Genomic DNA, 22,858 nt, shown 5'->3' on the forward strand with positions numbered 1-22,858 from the left:
GATAGACCCTCTCACAATATCTGCTCTCCTCCAGCCACTTAAACATTCACTTTTGGGAGCTGGGGCTGTAGCTCAGTGGTAAAGCATTTGCCTCACATGTGTGAGGCACCAGGTTCGATCATCAGCACCACATAAAAATAAATAAAGATGCTGTGTGTTCATCTGCAACTAAAAATATATATATATTTTAAAAAAAAAAAAACAAGATTCACTTTTGGTGTGTAGATGCAATGCTGGGCAAATCAATATTGAAAAATATTCTTACCTTCAGGATATCACTACCCGGGAAGACCCTAGAAAGTGACCCTCCTGGGAGCTTCCTTGCTCCTGGGAGTCACTGTGGGCTCAATCAGAGACTAAGGGACAGGATGTGTTGGAATGGTACTGGTGGATGGGGAAGGATTTGGAGTTAATGGGAGAAAGCTTCCTGGAGAGCAGCTTTAGGGCTTTTTAAGGGAGTTGTGGGATGACAAGCAGGAGAGCAGAAGTTGATGCATCTGAGAGTTGGTTAGTGAGATTCGAGAGGAGTTTTCTTACAGCACAAATGAAAACCCTTCTCCATGCAGTGCCCAGGGAGCGGAGCTTGTGGAGGGGGGAATCTGTCTCGGCTCTTTCTTCCCTTCCATTATTCTCCACTGAGGCCTCCTTGGCTCTCTTCTCTCTTCCAGGTTGTTCTCCCACGTCGGTGACCCCTTCCTGGATGACCCCCTGCCCCGGGAGTACGTCCTCTACCTCCGCCCCACCGGTCCCTTAGCGCAGAAGCTTTCTGACTTCTGGCAGCAGTCGAAGCAGATCTGTGGGAAGAACAAGGCACACAACATCTTCCCCCACATCACTCTCTGCCAGTTCTTTATGGTGAGCTGCCCCTCCTCTCCAGGGGAGCCTGGCTCCCAGTTTCCCAGCCAGCCCCTGGGGACCCAGAGAAAAAGTGGGAGCTGCTCAGGAAGATTGGAAATGGTCCTGGGCTCCTGGGCTGGGTGGAGCTCCCAGGGGTCAGCAGGGCCCGCCTCTCTTCCCTTATGTCTGCTGAGGCCCAGGAGCACCCCGGGTTTGGAGTGGCTCCTCAAGACCCTAGGAACAAGCCTGACCCTCTGTGGGTGACACACTGGCCTGGCAGCTGGAACAGAGCCACTGATACTGTTTCATTCTTGCTCCTTGTCAACCCTCTACCTCCTCTGACAAGGAAACAGAGCAGGGAACAAGAAGTGTCGTCCACAGACCGGAAAATGTATTTCGGCCTCGTGGGCACTGTCCATGGGGTTTTCTCACTACATCTTTCTAGAGAAATCAAAGATGGCTTTCACCTGCCAGCTTACCTAATCCATAATCCTATCAGAAAGCTTATTTAATGATACATTAAATCCCCATCACTATGATACATTAAGTATGTGTATCTACTTTGGTTTTCCATGGCAATGGAGAAAGAATAGTTAATTTATCCACATATATTCAAGACAAAGCATAACAGGAGCACTTTTTTAAAAATATATATTTATTTTTTAGTTATAGGTGGACACAATACTTTATTTTATTTTTATGTGGTACTGAGGATTGAACCCAGTGCCTCACTCATGCGAGCGCTCTACCTCTGAACCGAACCCCAGCCCAGAACAGGAGCACTTTAAGACAATTTTTAAAAAATATATTTTCCTTTGTTTCTTCCAAATATTCTCACTCTCTTAGGTAAAAAAAAAAAAAAAAAAAAAAAAAAAAACATGTTCCTAACACCTTCCCTTTTACCATTTACTCTGAAAATTAAAGTGATTATCGCTTCCTCTTAGTCATCTCAGGATCTTTCTTGAAAACATTCAGAGTTGAAGAGACACTCATTCTTCCTTCCAATGCTCTGAAGAGGGTAGGAGGATGATGTCACAGCTCTCAGAGCCTCGCTCTTCTCAACTACCGTGGGGGTGGAGGGAGAGACTACTTTGATCATCTAAAAGGAATTGAAAAGGTACAGATGATACAAAAGAGTACAAAATACACAAATTATCCTGGGATGCTATACTCTCTCCCATGATGTTTCTCCTGGGCTTTTTGTTGTTGTTTTGGTTTGGTTTTAGTTTTGTTTGTTTGTTTTGGTTTTTGGTTTTGAGCAAAGAAAAATGTTTTGTTTTATTTTGTTTTGTTTTGTACCAGATAACCAGGGATTAAACCTAGGGGGTCTCTACCTCTGAATCCCCAGCCCTATTTATTTATCTATTTAATTTTGGTACTGGGGATTGAACCCAGGGGCACTTAACCACTGAGCCACATCCCCAGCCCAGTTTATTTTTTATGTTGGGACAGGGTCTCAACTAAGTTGCTTAGGGCCTTGCCAAGTTGCTGAGGCTGGCCTTGAACTTGTGATCCTCCCACCTCAGCCTCCCAAGCCTCTGGGATTACAGGAGTATGCCACTACACCCAACAGAAAACTTTCTTTTTAATTGACAAATAAAAGTTGTATATATTCATGGTTTAATATATGTGTACATTGTGGAATAGTTAAATCAAGCTAATTAATGTATGTGTTACCTCACATACTCCATTTATTTGTGGTGAAATACTTAAAATCTACTCTCTATGTCTTTTTTTTTTCTTTTTTTCCTTGTGTTGCTGGGAATCAAAACCATGCCAGCCGAGTGCTCTATCACTGAGCTATACCCAGCCCCCAAGTCTACTCTCTTACAATTTTTGAGTATATACTACATTGTTATTAACCACGGTCACAATGCTGTACAAAAGCTCTCTTGATTTTATTCCTTACATCCAAACGAAATTTAGTGTCCTTTGACCAACACTTCTCCAATCCTGATCCTTGTTTTTGCTTTCTGCTTGACCAGTCCTGCTGCATTTTGGTGGAATTGAGAGTGTCCACTGCAGAGCAAGGGAAGGAGGAAACCGGTCACACGTTCCCCAGCTCAATTTTCTCAGTTGGATGATCTGTGTCCAGATAATTGGGAGCCTGATGTTCTTCTTCGGCCATACAAAAAGGAGTATGGTTAATTGCATTATCAGCCTCCGGTCTCTGGGGGAAAATATCCACCGATAAGTGGCAGCAGCCTCTCTGTCTCCTAGGCTCTGAGTGAAGCCTGCTTGTTTTCCCCTTCCAGTGTGAGGACAGCAAGGTAGACGCCTTGGGGGAAGCCCTGCAGACCACCGTCAGTCGCTGGAAGTGCAAGTTCTCAGCTCCCTTACCCCTGGAGCTCTATACCTCCTCCAACTTCATCGGCCTCTTTGTGAAGGAAGACAGTGCAGAGGTCCTCAAAAAGTTTGCCGCCGACTTTGCTGCAGAGGCTGCTTCCAAAACCGGTGAGCACACACAACTGCCAGCCCAGCCCTGGCCCCTGGTATTTGGAGTTGGGAAGGATAGGGATGGGAAGTGATTATTAGGTTTCCATTGCTGTGACAAAAAAACCTGAGAAATCAACTTAAAAGGAGAAAAGATTCATTTTGGTTCATCATTTCAGAGGTTGCAGTCCATGGTTGGTTGGCTCTGTTGCTTTGGGGCCTGTGGCAAGACAGAGTATCATGGCAGGGAGCATGTGGTAAAGTTGTCCATCTAATGGTGGTCAGGAGGCAGAGGGAGAGAAGGACCAGGTTCCTCTCTGTCCTTTAACATGTCCTTGATCTAAAACCCCCTACCAGGCTCTGCCTATTAAAGGTTCCACCACTTCCCAAAAGCTGGAGACCAAGCCTTCAACACATGGCCTTTGGGGTGCATTTAAAATCCAAATCATGATACTCATAGAGGAACAGGATGGAATTAGGAAGGGGAGGGCCATGCAGAACTGGGCACACATGGCAAAGCATACCCCACACCCCTTTGCTCTCTTGTAAAAATGTCTATTTCTATTGTGCTACCCCTGGAGACACTGCCCAAACTTACTCTCAAACACCCAGGTTGGAGGTGCACAAGTGACTACTCAATACTGAACTATAAATTATCCCTCTCTACTACTAACTATCCCAGTTTAGAAGTTTCTTGCTCCCAAACTCCTCTCCCCTGCAGGTGTTTATCTGGATCTCACCATTTACACTGTAGCATAAGACATGGAGTGGAACCAAACATAGTATACCATAATAAAATCCACTGAGTCAATACCCTTCAATGTTGTGAAACCCAGTAGAGGAGCTCCTAAGAGCCTTAAAACTCTGTCCAAAAAATGTAACCTCTTCCTGCTCTTTTCATGGAAGCTCTTAGTTAAAGTCAGTTGATTTCCTGTGAAAGGAATTACCTTTCAGGGATGCTCAGGATGTGTATGGACAAGACAGAGAAGTTTGCAAAGTTCTTCTGTCTGACTGCAGGTGCAGAAAGGCTCTCTTAGCTAATGAGAGCCTTTTGCAGTGAGGGATGAACAGACAATCCGCAGGACGAGGGGACTCTTGACTCCCCCAGAATAAAATCACAGTCAGCAGGTATTTATTGGGCACGTGTGTTTATGCAACAGAGAAGTGAATAAGAAGTGATTTTCCTTAGCCAAAAGCTGTGGCACATCCCTGTGATTCCAGGGGCTTGGGAGATTGAGGTAGGAGGATCAAAAGTTTGTGGTCAGCCTCAGCAACTTAGCAGGGCCCTAAACAATTTAGTGAGATCCTGTTTGAAATTCTAAAAACATCTGGGGATATAGCTCAGCATAAAGCACTGTGTTCAATCCCCAGTACTTCCCCCACCCCCACAAAAAAAGTGGTTTTCCCTGGCCAGAGACACAGTCAGGAAACCTGATTCAGGCCCTGTGTGATACGCAGGCATTGAGGAGAGTAAGAGGCACTGCAGAAAAATGGTTCCATCTTCAGAGAAGAGAGGAAGCTGGGAAGATGTTGATCAGGAAAATGAAGGAAGGGCCCCTCCAGGGTACAGGTGGCCAGAGGGCTGGCAAGAAGAAGGGTGACACAGGTGTGAGAAGCACAGCTGAATCTGCACGTTGAAAGCAGAACTGAGACACCAGAGCTTGCCAGCTCCCATATGGAGGACCCGGGAGGAAAAGGCCTGAGCAAGGCCACCAAGTGTCAGCCTCAACCCTGCACTAATGCCCCACTGCCACTGTTGCTTGCTGTTTATCTTCATCACCAACTTGGGCCCTCTTGCTTGGTGTTCCTCTTTACCATAAAAGCCCCAGATAGGGCTTGGACCCTGGGAAGAGTGTGGTCAGGGCTCACTGCAAGAACTCAGTACATCTCTGCTATCAGAAGCAGCTCCAGGCCCTCAAGACACTTTCTCTGGGCTCAGTGGTAAGGCATATGGCTAGCATGAGTGAGGCCCTGGGTTCCATCCCCAGCACCTCCCCATACTTTGGTAGCAAGCCACCCTAGGCTACCCCACCCTCCCTCTGGCGTGCCTTTCTTCCCAGGGACCAGTCTTGAATTTCTAGCCTTAATGCCTGACATTTCACACAAGCTGGATATTTCAGAGAAACAGCATAACAGGGAAGCAAATTATATCCTGTTGTTTTTTTTTTCCCTTGACCTCAAGAAAACAGCGTTTTGTTTTGTTTGTTTCGTTTTTTATCCCACAGTGGCTATTGTCAGAACCACTAAATCCCCACAAAAACCTAAACTAATGTTGTACCACAAAACTTTGATCCTTCACAAATCAGAAAAGCAAGTTTCATCCAGGCCTGTGGCAAATTCTTAGAGTGCATGTGGAATAAGAGATAGTTAAGGTCCTCACTTTTCACATGGGAATGGGGGAGCGCCAATCCCTCTCCAAGAATCTGCTGTCATTCTCTAAGAACTTGGCCCTCTTCATGTCTCTGCCTTTGTGAGGCCTCCTGGTGTTGACTGGGGGAAATTCTTGGCCCTGCCCCAAGTGGCTGGTCCTCATCTTTTTTTTTTAAATTCTAATTTGTTATATATGACAGCAGAATGCAATTTAATTCATATTACACAAATAGAGCACAGTTTTTCATGTCTCTGGTTGTACACAAAATAGAGTCACGCCATTTGTGTCTTCATACATGTACTTAGGGTAATGATGTCTGTCTCCTTCCTCCGTCTTTCCTACCCCCATGCCTCCTCCCTTCCCTTTGCCCTAGCTAAAGCTCATCTATTCCTCCCACACTGCCTCTACCCATCCCCATTATGAATCACCCTCCTTATATCAAAGAAAACATTCGGCATTTGGTTTTTTGGGATTGGCTTACTTCATTTAGCATTATATTTTCCAGCTCCATCCATTTACCTCCAAATACCATGATTTTATTCTCTTTTAATGCTGAGTAATATTCCATTGTGTATGTATACCACATTTTCTTTCTCTATTCATCTACTGAAGGGTATCTAGGTTGGTTCCTCAGTTTAGCTATTGTGAATTGAGCTGCTATAAATATTGATGTGGCTGTGTCCCTGTAATATACTGGGTATAAACCAAGGAGTGAGATAATTGTCAAATGGTGGTTCCATTCCAAGTTCCATTCCCAGTTCTCCATACTGCTTTCCATATTAAGAACACTAACAACAATAAGTGTTGGCAAGGATGTGGGGGGGAAAGGCACACTCATACATTGCTGGTCCTGATTTTTTTAATACCTGTCTGTGGAAAGCAGGTCATCATGTCTTTGCCCCACAACTTGGCATTCTAGAGTTGTTGGCACACCCAGATTCTTTCAGCCAGCAGATGGTCATTCTCCACTCTGGGTAGCTTAGGGAAGCTCATCAACAGGTACTGAGAACATGGATAGTATACCTAGTGGAAATACAGAGTAGACAAGAGGCAAACACCTTGCTCCGTGGGGTTTACTCCACAGAGATGCCATGCAGGCCGAGCCCAGTAGTGCAAGCCCGTAACCCCAGTGCCTCAGGAGGCTGAGGCATTGATCATAAGTTCAATGCCAGCCTCAGCAGCTTAATGAGGCCCTAAACAACTTAGGGAGACCCTGTCTGTAAATGAAAGCTTTTTATAAAGAGCTGGGTATGTGGCTCAGTGGTTAAGTGCCTCTGGGGTTCAATCTGAAGAAGAAGGAGAAGGAGAAGGAGAAGGAGAAGGAGAAGGAGAAGGAGAAGGAGAAGGAGAAGGAGAAGAAGAAATAATGGCATGTAGTATAACTGGAAAAGCACATAAAACCTAAAGACCCAACTTCTAGTTGTACATTAGCCATTAATTCTCTGTGCAACTTGATCTAGCCCCTTATTTCTCCAAGTCCCTAATTTCTTCCAGTTGCATCTTCTTCATTATTAAACTTAGAAAGTAGATGACTTTCCCTCAATTAAAGCACAAAAGATAAATTAAAGCCATTCCCACATATAGGTCGGTTTGTTTTGTTTTTAGAATGTCTTAAAATGAGACATAATTTAAATCAATTGTCCTCAACCAGGGTTGATTTTGCCCCCAGGGGACACTTGGCCAAGTGTGGAGTAATTTTCAGTTGTTCCAACTCAGGTGATGATGCTGGCATCTAGTGGGTAGATGCAATACCCTATAATACACAGGGCAGCCCCCTACGGCAAATAATTATTCCACCCAAAATGCTGTTGAGAAACCCAGCATTAAACTTTAAAGGGTCCTCCTGCTTTTCCCCTCAATTCTCCACAAGTCTCACTCAGAAGCTAAGAGACTTGATCCCAAAGTGAAGGCAATACAATTGGGAGTCACAAAGCATGCTGTATATCTTTACATAACTTGTAAAGATACAAGATCCTTTTAGATCTGTTTCCTCATCAGAATGGCAAGGCTAGTAATAATCAGCTGGAATTGTGAGGAGAGGCCAGCCTATCCATATCTTCTACAGAAAAGCCATATATGTGGCTCCTTATCTCTTGATTAGTGGGTTTATTCAGGGTCTGTGACCCCTTTCCCCTTTATTCTGCTGTTTTGAAGGAAAGGAGAAAAACATCTTTCTTTTCACCAAGGGACTCTCTGTTATTTGGGAAGAATTTATCTGGGTATTCTTCTATGCTCTTTCTTAATTCTCCACCATTGTTAGGATCACCACATTCTCCTCACTGACCATTTTCTTCATTTTTCCAGAAGTACACGTGGAACCTCATAAGAAGCAGCTACACGTGACCCTGGCTTACCACTTCCAGGCGAGCCACCTACCCACTCTGGAGAAACTAGCCCAGAACATTGATGTCAAGCTAGGTTGCGACTGGGTAGCTACCATATTCTCTCGGGATATCCGATTTGCTAACCATGAGGTAATGTCTCACTGCGGTTCCTGACGCTACTGGGAACGGGGTTGTGATCAGAACCAGGAGTGCTTGCTCCTGGCCACTTTAGGAGAGGGATGCCTAAGGGGAACAAGAAGCAAGCACCTGACTAAGAGCCAGGTGTCCTAGGATTTTATCCAGGCTCTGCAGACTCCCTGAGAGGCTTTGAGAATGCATCCCTCCCCTCTAGGTCCTAAGTGGTTCATCCAGGTAACATTCGCAAGGTTCTTTCTGCTCTGCCAAACTTATTGGAGGAACACAGAAGTAAAACAGAGAAGAGATAGAAAATGTTGGGAAAGCTTTTAGTATAATATATATATTCTTGATTTTGATAGAAGACAAAATGAACAGATGTATGCAGATATCTGTGGCATGCAAGGTACCCTGGAACATGCTAGACTTTTTAAAATGGTTCTGCCCTCAAGGAGCTTTGAGTTCAGCAGGGGAAAGAAGACAGACAAATATGAAAAAAAAAAAAAGACAGTTGTGTGAGCATTCATGTGCATGGCAATGGGCAGCACAAATGGGACGGCCGATTCCTGTTGTAGACAGACAGACAGATCCTAGTATTGCTCTTTTGAGGGGATCAGCATTGCTTTCCACTTAGGCCTGTGCCATCTTAGAAGAGTCATATTGTCCTTTATCTCCTGGAGGAGAACATGACACAAAGATTAAATGTCTGGTTAAAAGCCAAGGAACAATTGAGGACCAGAGATGACTTCAGAGCCCAGGAATTTTGACCAATAAAAATGGGCAACCCATCTAGAAAAGATACTACATACAGTAGTCCCCCATTCACCCACCATTTCACTTTCTTTGGTTTCATTTACCTGAGATCAATTGCAGATCTGAAGTTATGAAATGGAAAATGCCAGAATTAAACAAGACATTTTATATTACTCTTATGACAGCATATTGGATTTGGTTTTGTTTTGTTTTAGTTTCTGTGACAGGGTCTTGCTATGTTGTCCAGGCTGGTCTCAAACACCTGACCTCTTGCAATCCTTGGCCTCAACCTCCAAAGGTGCAGAAGTTCAGGTGCAGGCCACCATGCCCAGCTTATAGCGTATCATTATAATTGTTCTATTTTGTGATTAGTTACAAGTATTGATCTCTTACTGTTCTAAGCTATAAAGTGAACTTTACCATCACTATGTTTGTGTAGGAAAAAAACATAGTTTACATAGAGTTTGGTACTATCTGAAATTTCAGGCATCCACTGTAGGTGTTGGAAATAATCCCCCATGGATAATGGAGAACTTACTCTAGTTAGATAAAATGTTTGTTTTCCAATTTAATATTCATTAAACAGTGTTTACATGTGTCTCCCAATTTTCAACAGCAAAAAGAACTGAGATTTTTGTGACTTTACATAGACTTTTAACATCTCTTTTAGGCTTTTTTTTTTTTTTTTACATGAAAAACAGAACGTCATGGTTGAAACCAGGCAACCTTCTTGTTTTGGGAGTTTTGGGAAGAGCCAGTCCAAGCGTCAAAACTTCAGAGCGAGGTGTGGTGGCCCATGAGTGTCAGGGACTCGCAGCTCTGCCTGACTTCACTGATGGGAATGTCATGACCTCCTTTTTAATTATTTGATGCAAGTTTCTATAATGATGAATTAAGAAGACTAGGTCTGATCTTCTTTAAGAATTCTGGCATCTCCTGGGATCACTTAAGATTGGCCCTAAAGATAAGGAGAAAGGTGTGGCTGATTGGAAACTTCCCAAAGACAAAAAAAAAAAAAAAATGTCAAGGGTTGTATGTGATGGCCTCTGAGAAGTCACCTTCCTGAGAGGAGAAGGTGGCAATGGAATTTTACAAGGCACATCCTCTAATCAACACTGCCCTCCAGTTAACTCAAAGGGTAATTGCTTTTCTGCCTGACCCACATTCTACCCAATTGGCATGAAAAGAAAGAGGCAGCAAGCGCCCACATGAATTATTTTTCTAAAAATAACTTGGCCTCTTTTATCTCTTATTTGTAAAAGCTCACTTATTACTATTCCTTCTGATTAAACCCTCCTGGTCTCCTTTGACTAGACCCTCCCTCTGAAATCTTTTGGTTTTACCTGCAGACTACCTGTGCCTTTCTGCGTATACAAAGCTCTTGCCTTCCTTCTCCTTCACTCTGTCTCCAAGAGGCAGGTTTGACTGATGGTTCCAGTGAGCAAACAGATGTCTAAAGAAGGAGATCCATTTAGCAAGGACACTTGGCAAGGCACAGTGATGCTTCAGAAAAACTGCAAGTTCTCATCGCTCTGCTGTTTTAGATTTTCAATTGATTTTGGTCTTACAAATGCCCATTTATACTTCACACAGATTCTTCCTCATTAGTGATGACATTGGACCACACAACTTATGTGTGCCAAGCAATAGAAATCAAGAGGAAGGACGTGATCCTATAAATGCATTAATTTTAGAGCCTACCATCCCTGGCTTCAAACCTGGCTCCTTCACTTCAGCAGTGGTTAGATTCACTTTGACAACTTACATAACCCTCCAGTCCTTGGTTTTCTCATCAGTAAAATGGTGATGATGTTTTGCTGAAATGTTGCAAGAACTGAATAAGAAGATGTATGGAAAGATCCTAAGGCAATACCTAACACAGGACAGGAGCAACCAAAAAAACTGCTGCAGCTATTATTATTCCTAAAAAAAAAAAAAAAAAAAAAAAAAAACTCCAAAAGCAATGCCTTCAGTTGATACTGTCACATGGAGCTGTAATGGCCCTTCAGTCAGCAGACTTGGGGTTTAGTTTCAGTGTAGCAAGGAAGGAAAACATACCATAGAATTCTCACAAGCAGATGCTAGACATTAGCATTAGTATAATATGGTACAAACTAGGCACGTGTCCTGATATCTCTCATGTTTAGGCTGTTTTTGTATCTGCTTTAGGGAAGTAGGAAAGGACAGTGGTCATGATCCCAGTTATTATTTTATTTTTTAATTTGATGATGATGGTGGTGGAAGTAGTGGTGGTGCTGGAGATGGCACGCGGGGCTAGCTTGTTAAGCATGAATTCTACCACTGAGCTACACTCCTACCTCCACACTTATAATTTCAGATTTGCTGCACTACCTTGATTCTTATGTTGTTCATTCCATAAACCAAAGCTACTATATGTTTCCGCTATATTATCTCCAACCTTTCCTGTGCCTTGATTTTTCTGAGGAAATCCTAGAGTAGAATACTCATCCCTCTTTCTGATGGGACAAAGGAGGAGTTCTCTGAGCTACTTTGAGCTTTGCCAGCCACACCTGTGCTGTACTGGAATAGGAGAGGCTGAGTTTAGACTTGTTTCACCATGACTTTCCTTTCACCGTGTTCCAGGAAAAGGAATGTTGCTTTTTGTGGCACATCACATATACAACTTTGAGATTTGATTTAAGAAATTCTTGTGAATTCTTATTCCTTTTTTTGTTTATTCGGTTCTAGGGATTGAACCCAGGGGTGCTTTACCACTGAACTACATCTCTAGGCTTTCTTATTTTTTATTTTGAGATTTTGAGATAGGATTTCACTAAGTTGCTGAGTCTGACCTCAGACTTGAGATCCTCCTGCCTCAGCCTCCTGAGTCAGTGGGATTACAGGCTGTGCACCTCTGTGCCTGGCTTTAAAAAAAAAAAAAATTAAAAGCCTAACAGAAATCTCCCTGGTTTGTTTGGAAAAGCATTTTGAGTAGATACAATGCAGAGGGAGCAGGAGAAGGAGAAAGGAGGCAATCTAGATGGAAGATCTAGCCCGGAAAGGAACTAGAATGAGACTTAGGGAAAGAAACAGTGATACAAACAAGTTCCATGCATTGTTGACTTCATCCTCTGAGATAAATCACACTTACTGGTTCTTTCTACTGGAGATTTCCAGGAGAAAAATCCTTCTGTAGCACTTGTTCCAGTGGCTCACCTTGACACCACTGAGCCGATCAGCTCACAGGCCTAACCAGTCAGGGCCCAGGGGCCAGAGTCAACTGCAAGGAAGGATATTACTTGGAACATCAGGCTCGTAGTTCAGTAGAAACAATTAGGCCCCTTCTGTGTACAAGGCTCCATCCTAAGGCATTTGTTAATATTGTCTCATTTAACTTTTTTAGTTAGGTAATATTTTATAGATGAGAAAACCGAGACCAGAGTTAAATGAGAACTAGAATTTGTGGCCTATCACCAGCAGTGTTAGGACTGCCGGAGGGAAGATAAGAAAGCATTCGCCATCGTGCCATCCCCTGTGAAACAAATAGGATAGAGGATGTTTTTCTTACTATTGAAGTCTCCAGCTGTTAATTTAAAAAAATCAGTAATGTTTTTCTAAAATACCTTCAGGCCTATCCCTATGATGTTAATATTACCAGGAAACGAAGGCCCCTAATGTGGAGTCAGCTGGCCAAGTGGCATGGCCCTGTGCTAGGTCTGGAGGCCTTCTCGGTGCTCAGAGAAGGAACACGTGGTCTCCAGCTGAACACGTGCTCCATGATGAAAACATGCCAAGCCGCACGCGGATGTCTATGAAGAATAGTTTCTTTCCAGGGTCTTTGTTGAAACTGTAGATTTAAAGAAAGCTCCTTGAAGGCAGGAACCAGGTCTTGTGTAAACAGCTGAACTGGGGAACCCTTCACTCCCAAGCCCTTCCTATAGGAGCAGTTCCCATCCAGCCCTTCTGTGACCCCCATGCGGAAGTCATGCTTTCTATGAGCTGAAGTTCATCCCACAGCAGATGGAGCAGGGAAACCGGGTCCAAGTGCATTTGCACAGTAGTTGACTGGAGAGCCTTCCAGCTTTTAGATAGATTTCCAGAAACCATGCCTGAATTCTGATGAGAAGTGAAGACCTGCCTGGAGGAAAGTCTGGAACCATACAGGAACACAAAATGCCCATAACATTTTGATGAAGTGCTTTCAAATCTGAATCCAGAGCCTGCCAGAACCCAGGGTCTCCTGGACATATCCCGTCCTCAGGTGGTGTGTGCTTTCTATACAGAATGCTCAGGCTTGCCCTCCAGACACTCAACTGGTGGGTGGACATGGGTCTCACACATCCTCTCTTCCTCTTTCAGACATTACAGGTGATCTACCCCTACACCCCACAGAATGATGATGAGCTGGAACTGGTGCCTGGAGACTTCATCTTCATGTCTCCCATGGAGCAGACCAGCACCAGCGAGGGCTGGATCTACGGCACTTCCCTAACCACTGGCTGCTCTGGCCTCCTGCCGGAGAACTACATCACGAAGGCTGACGAATGCAGCACCTGGATATTTCACGGGTAAGCAGACTCTAGGACCTTAGCCTGCAACAGCAGGCTCTAGGAAGTGTCAGGGAAATGGACTTGATCCTGGAGCCTTAGGGTAGCAGTGAGAGCAAAGGGTGCCCATGGGGAAAAAGACTCATTGGTTCTATACTTCCAGGAAACAAGCTGACTTTAGACATGAGAAAATTGAGAACCAGGTTGCTCTGCTCACTGTCCTGCCCCATTTGGTGCCAGTGGATTTCAGGCTGCCTAGTGGTCCATCTCTCTTACTACCCCAAGTGCTAGGTCTTCATTGCCTTGGGACACCTTGTCCTGGGTCATTACTCAGACTGGTAGGTCTCCCTGCAGTAACCAGGCAGATTCCTACTATGCCTGCCAGACCAATAGTAGAATGGGGTTCAAGGATCTGGAGCCCTAACTGAGCTCCTCACTTGCTAGGTGACCCTGAGCAAGTCCTCAGCTGTGGCACCTGCATGCCTAGACAGCAGGTAACTGAAAAAGGGTACATTGCCCATGCATCCCATTCTTCTTTACGGTGGATGATTTCTACTCATCTGTCACTACTGCCCCTCCCCATACTGGTCCCATGTTCAGAATGGCCTGTGTGGTATGGCCAGCTTTGTCCTAATAGAGGGAAAAAAAAAAAAAAAGGAACAAAAGTTACCTTCTTTTTCTTAATCCAAACAGCTCAAAGGGAGCCCTTCCCTGGCATGCCCGGGCACCCAGCCAGCGTGTGCATGCTGGTTTGTTGTTCCTCTGTCTTGTTTTTGCTGTGTGGCAACATGGCTGAAAAGCAGAAGCCCTGAGCACCAGCTGCCTGGTGGCTAACATTATTATTACTGCCATTAAAAAGGGGGGCAGGGGCAGAGAAAAGGGTGATTTCTAAAAGTGTTTTGCCTGGAGGGAAAAAAGAAAAGAAGGTCCCCTACCCTGCTCTGCTCACTCTCCTGCCCCATTTGATGCCAATGGATTTCAGGCTGCCTAGTGGTCCATCTCTCTTACTACCCCAAGTGCTAGGTCTTCATTGCCTTGGGAGACCTTGTCCTGGGTCATTACTCAGACTGGTATGTCTCCCTGAAGTAGCCAGGCAGATTCCAAACAAACCACAAAACCAAAGATGTAAAAGAACATAATCTTCCTTAATAACCCCCACCCAGCAATTCCTTCCTGTGCCTTACATTCTGTCCCTCCACACCAGCCCATGAACATCCAGCCTTTGAAGGTCAAAGTTGCCTCATGTTCCCCAAACATTGGCTTTTCCAGAAATGTTTCTGAAGATCAAAATATATGAGTTGAGGTTCCAGAGTCACCATCTCATCATTATAAAAACAAGTAAGGTTGGGCTTGGGTTGTGGCTCAGTGGCAGAGCGCTTGCACATGTGAGGGACCAGGTTTGATCCTCAGCACTGCATAAAAATAAACAAATAAGATAAAGATATTACATCCATGTATAACTAAAAAATTTAAAAAAAAAAAAACAAGTAAGGTAAAATAGAGTCAGGCACCATATCACCTTCTAGGCAATTACAATCTGCAAAGATGACCTTGGTCACCTAAAGTTATACAACTTAGTGACACTGTAGGCTACTTAGTGTAAATATATTCTGTGATGCTGCACAGAGACCAAGTCACCCAAGGACACAGTTCTCAGAATGCATCCCCATGGTTAAGCGACACATGACCTTATAGAGGAATAAACTGAGAGCTGAGAGATTATTTGCTTGATGAAGCACAGTTCCCAGGTCTTTTTCTAACAGAAAGACTATGGGTGGAAGAAGAGTATGTGTGAGAAGATCTGCTAACCTATTTAAGATCCTTGCATCCAAACCCAGTCTTTCTCCCATTAGAGCTCAGGCCAAAGCCCAGGTGAACCCAAGTGACTTCAGGCAGTGGGTCATACCAACATCCATGTGTCATTGTCTCCTTTTATTTTGGAAAATTACTAATGATGTGATTTCCTAGAAACTGTGTCTGAAGATCACCAATTATCATTCACAGCCAACCCTGCTAGAGTGGAGAAATACTAATGTTAGGCACAGGAACACTGTAATTAAGAATTCGAGTTTAATTCCAATAATCTTGGACTCCCTCTTACCACTTTGTGACCTTGGCTCTGTTACTTTACGTCTCTTAGCCTCTGTCTGCTCACCTGTAACATGGGGATAATAATTGCACTTACCTCTTGGGGTTGCTATGGAGAGTAGAAGGCACTTAACTTTATACAGATCAGCACCGAATAAAAATAACCATGGAAGTTATGATTATTCTTTTCTTCTGTCTTGGGTTTAACATACTCATCAAATCAAATGCCTCTTCCACAAAGGCAGTCCTCCAGACACAAACTTCTCTTTGCTATTTAACTCCTGAGGTGGAAATGACTCAAGGAGACAGAGCTCCCTTCTAAGAGAGACCTTCCCTGGCTCCTAACCAAGGACAGACTGTAGGAGGTGGAGCCACAGGGTGGAGGCTCCAGCAAGACCTGGCTGGTTGATGGGAAGCTGCAGCGGGGATCCAGGCAGCAATCAGGGAGTTGGCATCAATGTCTTTCTCACCCCTCCCTACCCAGTGCTTCTCAGTTCTCTGGGTCCCTCCTAAGGAAATGTTTTCTCACTGCTGTTATGGGACTGTCTTGCCTGGTTCTGAGTCCCCCTAGGGATTTTCCAGTTGATGAAACACCAGGGTGTCTCTGCAGTGGGCCAGCTGCCTGGCCCTTCTGAGCCTACCGCAGGCCTAATGTGTTCCAGGGAGGAGCCAGAGTTCCCTGGTGCTTGAGAGGAGTTACCGACTGTCATGCCCTGGTCCCGTCTACCCTGTTATTAATATAAAGCATCTGACTGTTGTCCTTTTAGAACGGACAGCCCCACGCCCATGTCAATCAAGTCCTTTGATTCCAGTGATGGTTAAAAAGGGAAGAAGGCTGGCACTGTCCTTGGGAGAGAGAAGGGATACCGTCAGTGTCTTCCTAGCTGCAATAAAGTAATTAGAGACGTGGACAGGAGAGATGTCAGCATGATTCCGGAGAGCCAGATATTTCAAGCCCTGAAGCTTTGATGAACCAGACATGGAAACTGAATTTTATTCAACTGTACAATGTTCAGGAGGGTCTCTGTTTAAAATACAGGAGAGCAGCTGGCCTATCAGACTGTGTGAATGATACAAGATATCCTTGAGCTACAGTTACTTAAGTTTCCCCATAATGGGATTCTTCTGACTGCACATTAGTCTTACTGATACAACTTTGTTAGACTCCAGACTCCTGGTTCCCACCCCACCCACCGAGTTGAATCACAATCTGTGAGGAGTGGGATGCAGGCTGAAGTATTTTTCCAAGGTCCCCTGGTGATTTTCATAGGCACAAGGACTAAAAATCACTTCTTCAGGGCCTGGAGCTTCTGAGACCTTTGCTTTGAAATAGAATGAATCTATCATTCATGGTCTGAAAAGGGCCACTTCTCACAGTGAAAGGAGTCCCCAAATATTTAAATCTTATGATTTTTTTGAAAAATAAAAGTAACATCTGGTTAGCTTAGTGATATTGAAGAATATTAACATTCTTTTCAAAAATAAAATTCTAATAGTAATGCTGTATTAAAAATGAATAACCCAGAACAGGTACAAAACTGGACAGATTGTTGGATCCACAGGCACTAACCAGGACTCTATATGGGCACATAGGGATATATGGCCACACACATGGTAAAAATGCAAGAAATCTGATTTAAATACTCCCCCTTAACACTCCCCAGTGACACAGAGGGAGATGTTTGTTGGATTTGCCTAGCTGTATTTAAATAACAGTGTTTATTAGCTCAAGCTTTTGGAGTCTTACTATGAACAATAATTTAAATGCTGCATGTTTTGACAGCCTTCCCTTTAGCAAGATCTCTTTGGGGCCTCTGTAGTTACAGTGGTACATGCAGAAAGGAGAGTTCTTGGCCCACAGTTCTAAACATCTGGTGAGAATGGTTCTCCTCTGAAATACTTCTATCCTTAATCATCTTGTTGATTGAGGTGGGAATAGGGTTGGAGACTGAAGAGGGTGGAATAGAGGATAATGGCCAGAAAGTTTCTTTGACCCTAAAGAGCCTCCGGCAAAGTGGTGAAGATGGTTAAAATTAAAAAGAAAAAAAATTAAACTCTCATTCTTTCCTTCAGATGGAAATTGCCATAGAAAAGATGAAGGGCAATGGGAATTGTTTATTTCATTTGAACTAGAAAAATAGCTGGAAACAGTGGTGCATAGTTGATACTCATTATTCTTTAACATGCCTTTGGTGCCAAGCATGCCTGTGGCATCCTAATAAGCACAAAATCATTGGACCCCATCCCTGCCCAGAAGGATGGATGCATCTGTTCTGGATACAGAAGTCCATCTACTCCTAATTTATTAACTGCAAGACTTCAGTATTTGAAAAAAGGAAAATCTCCCCAGGGATGGGGACCCCGGGGCTCATCTTTTCCAGCTACTGTCCTACCCAGAGAGTGTGATGTGCCAGTTCCCACTTCCATTGGGCCCTCAGGAAAAGTGCTAATGACTCCTGGCAAAAGTAGTTAACATCCTCCTCATCTTACTTTGCAGTTCTTATTCAATCTTAAATACATCATCGTCAAACTCACTCCCATTTGGTGATGGAGTGTTAGACAGACGGCAGTATGAAGACCAGGGACTTGGGGAGACGACGCCTCTCACCATCATCTGTCAGCCCATGCAGGTAAGGCTGATTGTTATGGCCACATACTCCAGGCTAATGGGGATACACTGTTTATTAAGTATGAGCATAGCCCTTGCTGCCTCCAAAGAGTCCCTAAACTCTTGGGGAGAGGAAAGTGCACAAAATTATAAAATATCGCCAGATCTGGTGGTGCACACCTGTAATCCCAGTGACTTGGGAGGCTGAGGCAGGAGGATCATAAGTTTGAGGTCAAATTCAGCAAACTAATGAGGTCTTAAGCAACTTAACAAGATCCTGTCTCAAAATTAAAAAAGATGAAAAGGACTGGGGATATGGCTCAGTGGTTAAGCATTCCTGAGTTCAATTTCTGGTACCAAAAAAAAAAAAAAAAAAGCAAACAAACAAACAAAAAAAGATTACAAAATATATTCAGCAATTCAAGGCTGGAAAAGTCAGATGAGTGGTGCCAATAGTGACCACCAGCATGTCTGTCTGGCCTATAGAGAAGAGGAGATTTTTATCCCTAACGTAACAATAATACCCAAGTTATATAAGCTTTGTGGGTTAATGTGATGACCAAAGGAAACAATAAAATAAGGCTCTTATCACCATAAATAGAGTGTGCTTAAAATATGAGAAGTTTTCCAAGAAAGGTTGGAGGTAAGAGGAGAACAAGAGCGATTGCTGAGTATTACTGACAGAGTCCAGTAGTAGGGTCCAGCTCGCTCACCTTTTTTTTTTTTTTTTTTTTTTTTTGCAGTTTTATTAGATCTTAAAAGAGATCATAAGAGCAGAGGAGTACTTAAGACTAGAGCCTTGGGTTTGAAATAGGGAAGAGTAGGAAGAGAGATGGGAAAGTTCACATCACCAATCTACACATTAACCTTGTCAGACCCACTGGAAACTAACAGGGATCTGGCAGCACTGAGGAAACTGGGAATAGCTGATAAAATTAGAAAGTGGAAACATCTAGAAAGATCCACTCGCATTTATACAAAACAAAGTCACTTGGACATGCCTTCGATGAGACTTGCCTATTTCATCATTGAGAAGTAGCAACTGTCCTCCCTGAGCCATATCTGGGAACACCAAACTGCTCACATGGTCAGACAAGAGTAGATAGAGCAGGAACTCCCTGCTGGAGCAGAGAGACTGAATGTAAAACAGGCATTAACACCAGGACTGCTCCTTTTTTCCATGGGACCGTGTGGTCACTACCACATTTTAGAGGTGAGGCAGTGAAGAAACTGATGAAGCATCCCTTTTGGGGAGAAAATTATCCTCCCGAATGACAGTCTCTTTATTAATGGCCAGTTTCACCTCGGAGGTGTAACTCATGTGCTTTTCATGTTTTAGTAGCTGCCCAAAGCTACTCCCACTAAAAATAGCACCAGCAGCCATGAAAATAAGCCTTTCATGACCCTTTTTATTTTACAAAGCACCTGCAATTTCTCTCATTTGAGCCTCAAAATAACTTGTGAAGTATACAGAATGAGTCTTATTGTCCTCATTTTATAGTCAGGCCAACCTAAATCCAAGGCAGTTAAGAGGCTTGTCCAAATCATGCATTGGCAGATTTGCCCTAGAGCGCAGCCCAGCTGACACCAGGACAGGTCTACGGTGCCATGCTTCCTCACTTTTCTTCCTCTGCAGCCCCTGCGGGTCAACAGCCAGCCTGGGCCCCAAAAGCGATGCCTCTTTGTGTGTCGGCACGGGGAGAGGATGGATGTCGTGTTTGGAAAGTACTGGTTATCCCAGTGCTTTGATGCCAAAGGTGAGTACAGTAATCCCACTCCTTTTTTTCTCCACAGTTTTGCCTTCTTTGGTTTCAGTTGACCACAGTCAACCATGGTCTGAAAACATTAAGTGGAAAACCCCAGAAATAAACAAGTCATAAGTTTTAAATTACACTCCATTCTGAATAGTATAATGAAATCTCAGTGTCCAATTCCATCCTGCCTAGGTGGATCATCCTTTGTTCAGGGTATATACATTATATATGATACCTACCTTTAGTCACCTAGTAACTCGCCTGGCTATGAAATCTACTGTCACAGTATCACAGTGCTTATGTTTGAGTAGTTCTTACATACTACCCTGATGTTAAGTCTCAATGCCCACATCTTTCACCTCACTTTACTTCACCACATAGTTATTGTATCATTTCACAATACAAGAAGAAGATTGAGTACAATGCAGTATAATATTTTATGAGAGACTACGTTCACATAACTTTTTTTACAGTATGTTTTTACAACTATTTTATTATTAGTTATTATTGTTAATCTCTTATTGTGCCATATTTATGAATTAAACTTTATCCTAAGTATGTTCATGAAGGAGATAGCATAGGATGCATAGGGTTCAGTACTATCTGTGATTTCAAGCATCCCCTGTGGTCTCCTAACATCTCCTACCTATAAGGGGGATTTACTCTTTGTAGTTGGTTGGCCTGCTTAGCATTGGCATACCTATCATGGCCTCTAGGGGGCATAGTCAAGCTATGTAATTTATGTACATGGTCTTATTTATAGGTTTGAATACTATCGAAAAATGCATGCTATCTATAAGTCCTTACTGAATGTCTTGAATTTTAGGAAAGAGATAAGTGTTCTTGTTCCCGCTCTATAAACTGAGAAACCAAGGACCAAAAAATAAATTACTTGCCCATGGTCATATGGCAAAGTCCATTGGAGAAGACAGTGATTCCATGGCCAGAGTTTCTTCCATTAAACTCTGTATGGCCAGCATGGTGTAGTCCTGCAAAGTAGGCCTGTCTCTTCCATTTTCATTTTAATTGAATGGCATTTTAAGATAGCGACTTGCCTGTCAGAAAAGTCCACCTACTTAGAATGTCTAGTTGTTATCATCACTTAGAAACTATCTCTTGTCACTTCCATTAACAGAATGGAAGAGTGGATTCCAAGACAGTCTACTGAAGAAATAGTGTCAGATTCAATATTTTCCATCAGCTCCTGAGAATTCAATTCAGACTCTGACTTAGAAGGAGGATATACCAGGATTAACAAGAGAAGTCTTCAAATAAAAAGTCTGACCTTTTTATTTTTCCCAGGCCGCTACATACGCACCAACCTGAACATGCCTCATAGCTTACCTCAGCGGAGTGGTGGTTTCCGGGATTATGAGAAAGATGCTCCAATCACTGTGTTTGGGTGCATGCAGGCAAGATTAGTAGGTAAGTGTCCTGGGGCAATACATAGCATTTCCTGGCCCTTTTTCAAATGTTGAGTACCAAGTGTATACCAGGACACTTCCTGGGGTTATCTGTAACTTCCCTACATGTGATCTATTTCCTTTATTCAAAAGGGATTTATTACATAACTCAGGACAGTGGCTTGGTTTACCAAAGTGAACAAGACATGGTCCTTACTCAGGAGCATGATAGGAAAGGTCAAGCATGTTTTACTTACATCACTGCTATGCAGACAGGTCAGATTCTAGTTTAAGACAGCATCATTTACCAACATAGCTGTAAAAATAGGGCAAGGGTGAGGAGGGAAGCTTGGGGTTGCTGAATTTATAGAAGCCAATCGATGCTTTGATGACACTCAACTCTTTGCAGGCCTATTCCCTACTGGGCATGAAGAGGCAATACCTTGTTCTATTCTTTCCCTTAACAGACATGTATTGATTATTTACTGAGCTAGGTGTTAAGGACCATGCATGTTAGTCCCCACTCTAAGGGAAACCAACAGATGTGGACAAATATCATACCACATGGTATTCTGAGTAATAGAGGTATGCATCAAGTATTATGGGAGCGCCCGCACACGTGCGGGCATACACACACACACACACACACACACACACAACACATGTAAAAGAAGAGATGTGAGCTGTGACCTGGAGTGGAAGTAGCTGAGGAAAAAGAAGCAGCAGGAGGAAGAGCAGGACATTCTTGGTAGCAAGACAGTGTAAAGAAAGTCACAGGTTAATAGCATCAAGAATGTGGGAGAAACAAACTGTCTTGTTTCTAAAGCATCTGTTTCAAGAGGCAGGGCAAGAGGTAGACTGGAAAGATTAATAAAGACAAGTTCCCAGAAGACTTTGACCACCATATTAAGGTGTCTGGATGTGGGGAGCCGCTCTGAATGAGCACGCCTTCCAGGCCTGAAGCACGAGGCTCTGACCAATCACTACATTTCGTAGTGACTTGGGTGATGTTCCAGCTCAGACAGCAAGGCATGGCTCCAGGTGTAGGTGTCTGTCACCCGCAGGGTTGAGCCTACCCTCACCTATTCCTTTGTAATCCTACCCCTTGCCTCATTTGAATGGCTTTTTCCCAATGAAAGGGTTCAGCATGTACTCTTTCTCTCTTTCCATGGACCCCTAAGGTCAGAGGATCCAAAGAAAAAGGTATTTCTCTGTCTCTGTGTGATTATTTCATGCCAGCCCAGTTCACCTGGAGTGACCTTGAGTGTTTAGCCATGGAATATGACATCTGGAGCTTGCCTAGTAGAGAAGAGAAGTGGATTTCATGAGGAAAGCATTAAGCATCAGCTGCACTTTATCTCTGGTGTGCAAGAACATGACCCATGGAGATTTTGGTTAACACAGAGTGACAGTAAAATAAGATTAATCCTCTCCCTTCTATCACAAGGAAGAGGTTAGAGCATTATCCTGTTCCCAGGTCCCTCCTAGGAGAACATTTTACAACTCGTTGACACCAGGGAGGAGGAAAGAAAAGGACAAGAAGGGGCCTGCCTGCTGCTTGGCCTCTCATTCAAACACCAATGAGGGGATTGTTGGAAACAAGGATGATACTGATGGATCTACAAGAGCCCCCAGTAGGAGAGA

At 43.5% G+C, this 22,858-nt stretch overlaps 1 protein-coding gene across 2 annotated transcripts in view; it reads left to right on the forward strand.

The window, feature by feature from the left end:
- The window catches only part of Ubash3b (ubiquitin associated and SH3 domain containing B), a 143,755-nt gene that overhangs the window by 107,532 nt on the left and 13,365 nt on the right, over window positions 1-22,858 (forward strand). For both annotated transcript variants that reach the window (XM_026402698.2, XM_026402699.2), the window contains exons 3-9: window positions 669-855; window positions 3,093-3,291; window positions 7,946-8,115; window positions 13,174-13,382; window positions 17,947-18,079; window positions 19,694-19,814; window positions 21,114-21,236. In XM_026402698.2, coding sequence (XP_026258483.1) covers window positions 669-855; window positions 3,093-3,291; window positions 7,946-8,115; window positions 13,174-13,382; window positions 17,947-18,079; window positions 19,694-19,814; window positions 21,114-21,236 — 1,142 coding nt within the window. The remainder of the gene's footprint in view (window positions 1-668; window positions 856-3,092; window positions 3,292-7,945; window positions 8,116-13,173; window positions 13,383-17,946; window positions 18,080-19,693; window positions 19,815-21,113; window positions 21,237-22,858) is intronic.

Source organism: Urocitellus parryii, chromosome 4 (genome assembly GCF_045843805.1).
Source record: "Urocitellus parryii isolate mUroPar1 chromosome 4, mUroPar1.hap1, whole genome shotgun sequence".
Lineage (NCBI taxonomy): Eukaryota > Metazoa > Chordata > Mammalia > Rodentia > Sciuridae > Urocitellus > Urocitellus parryii.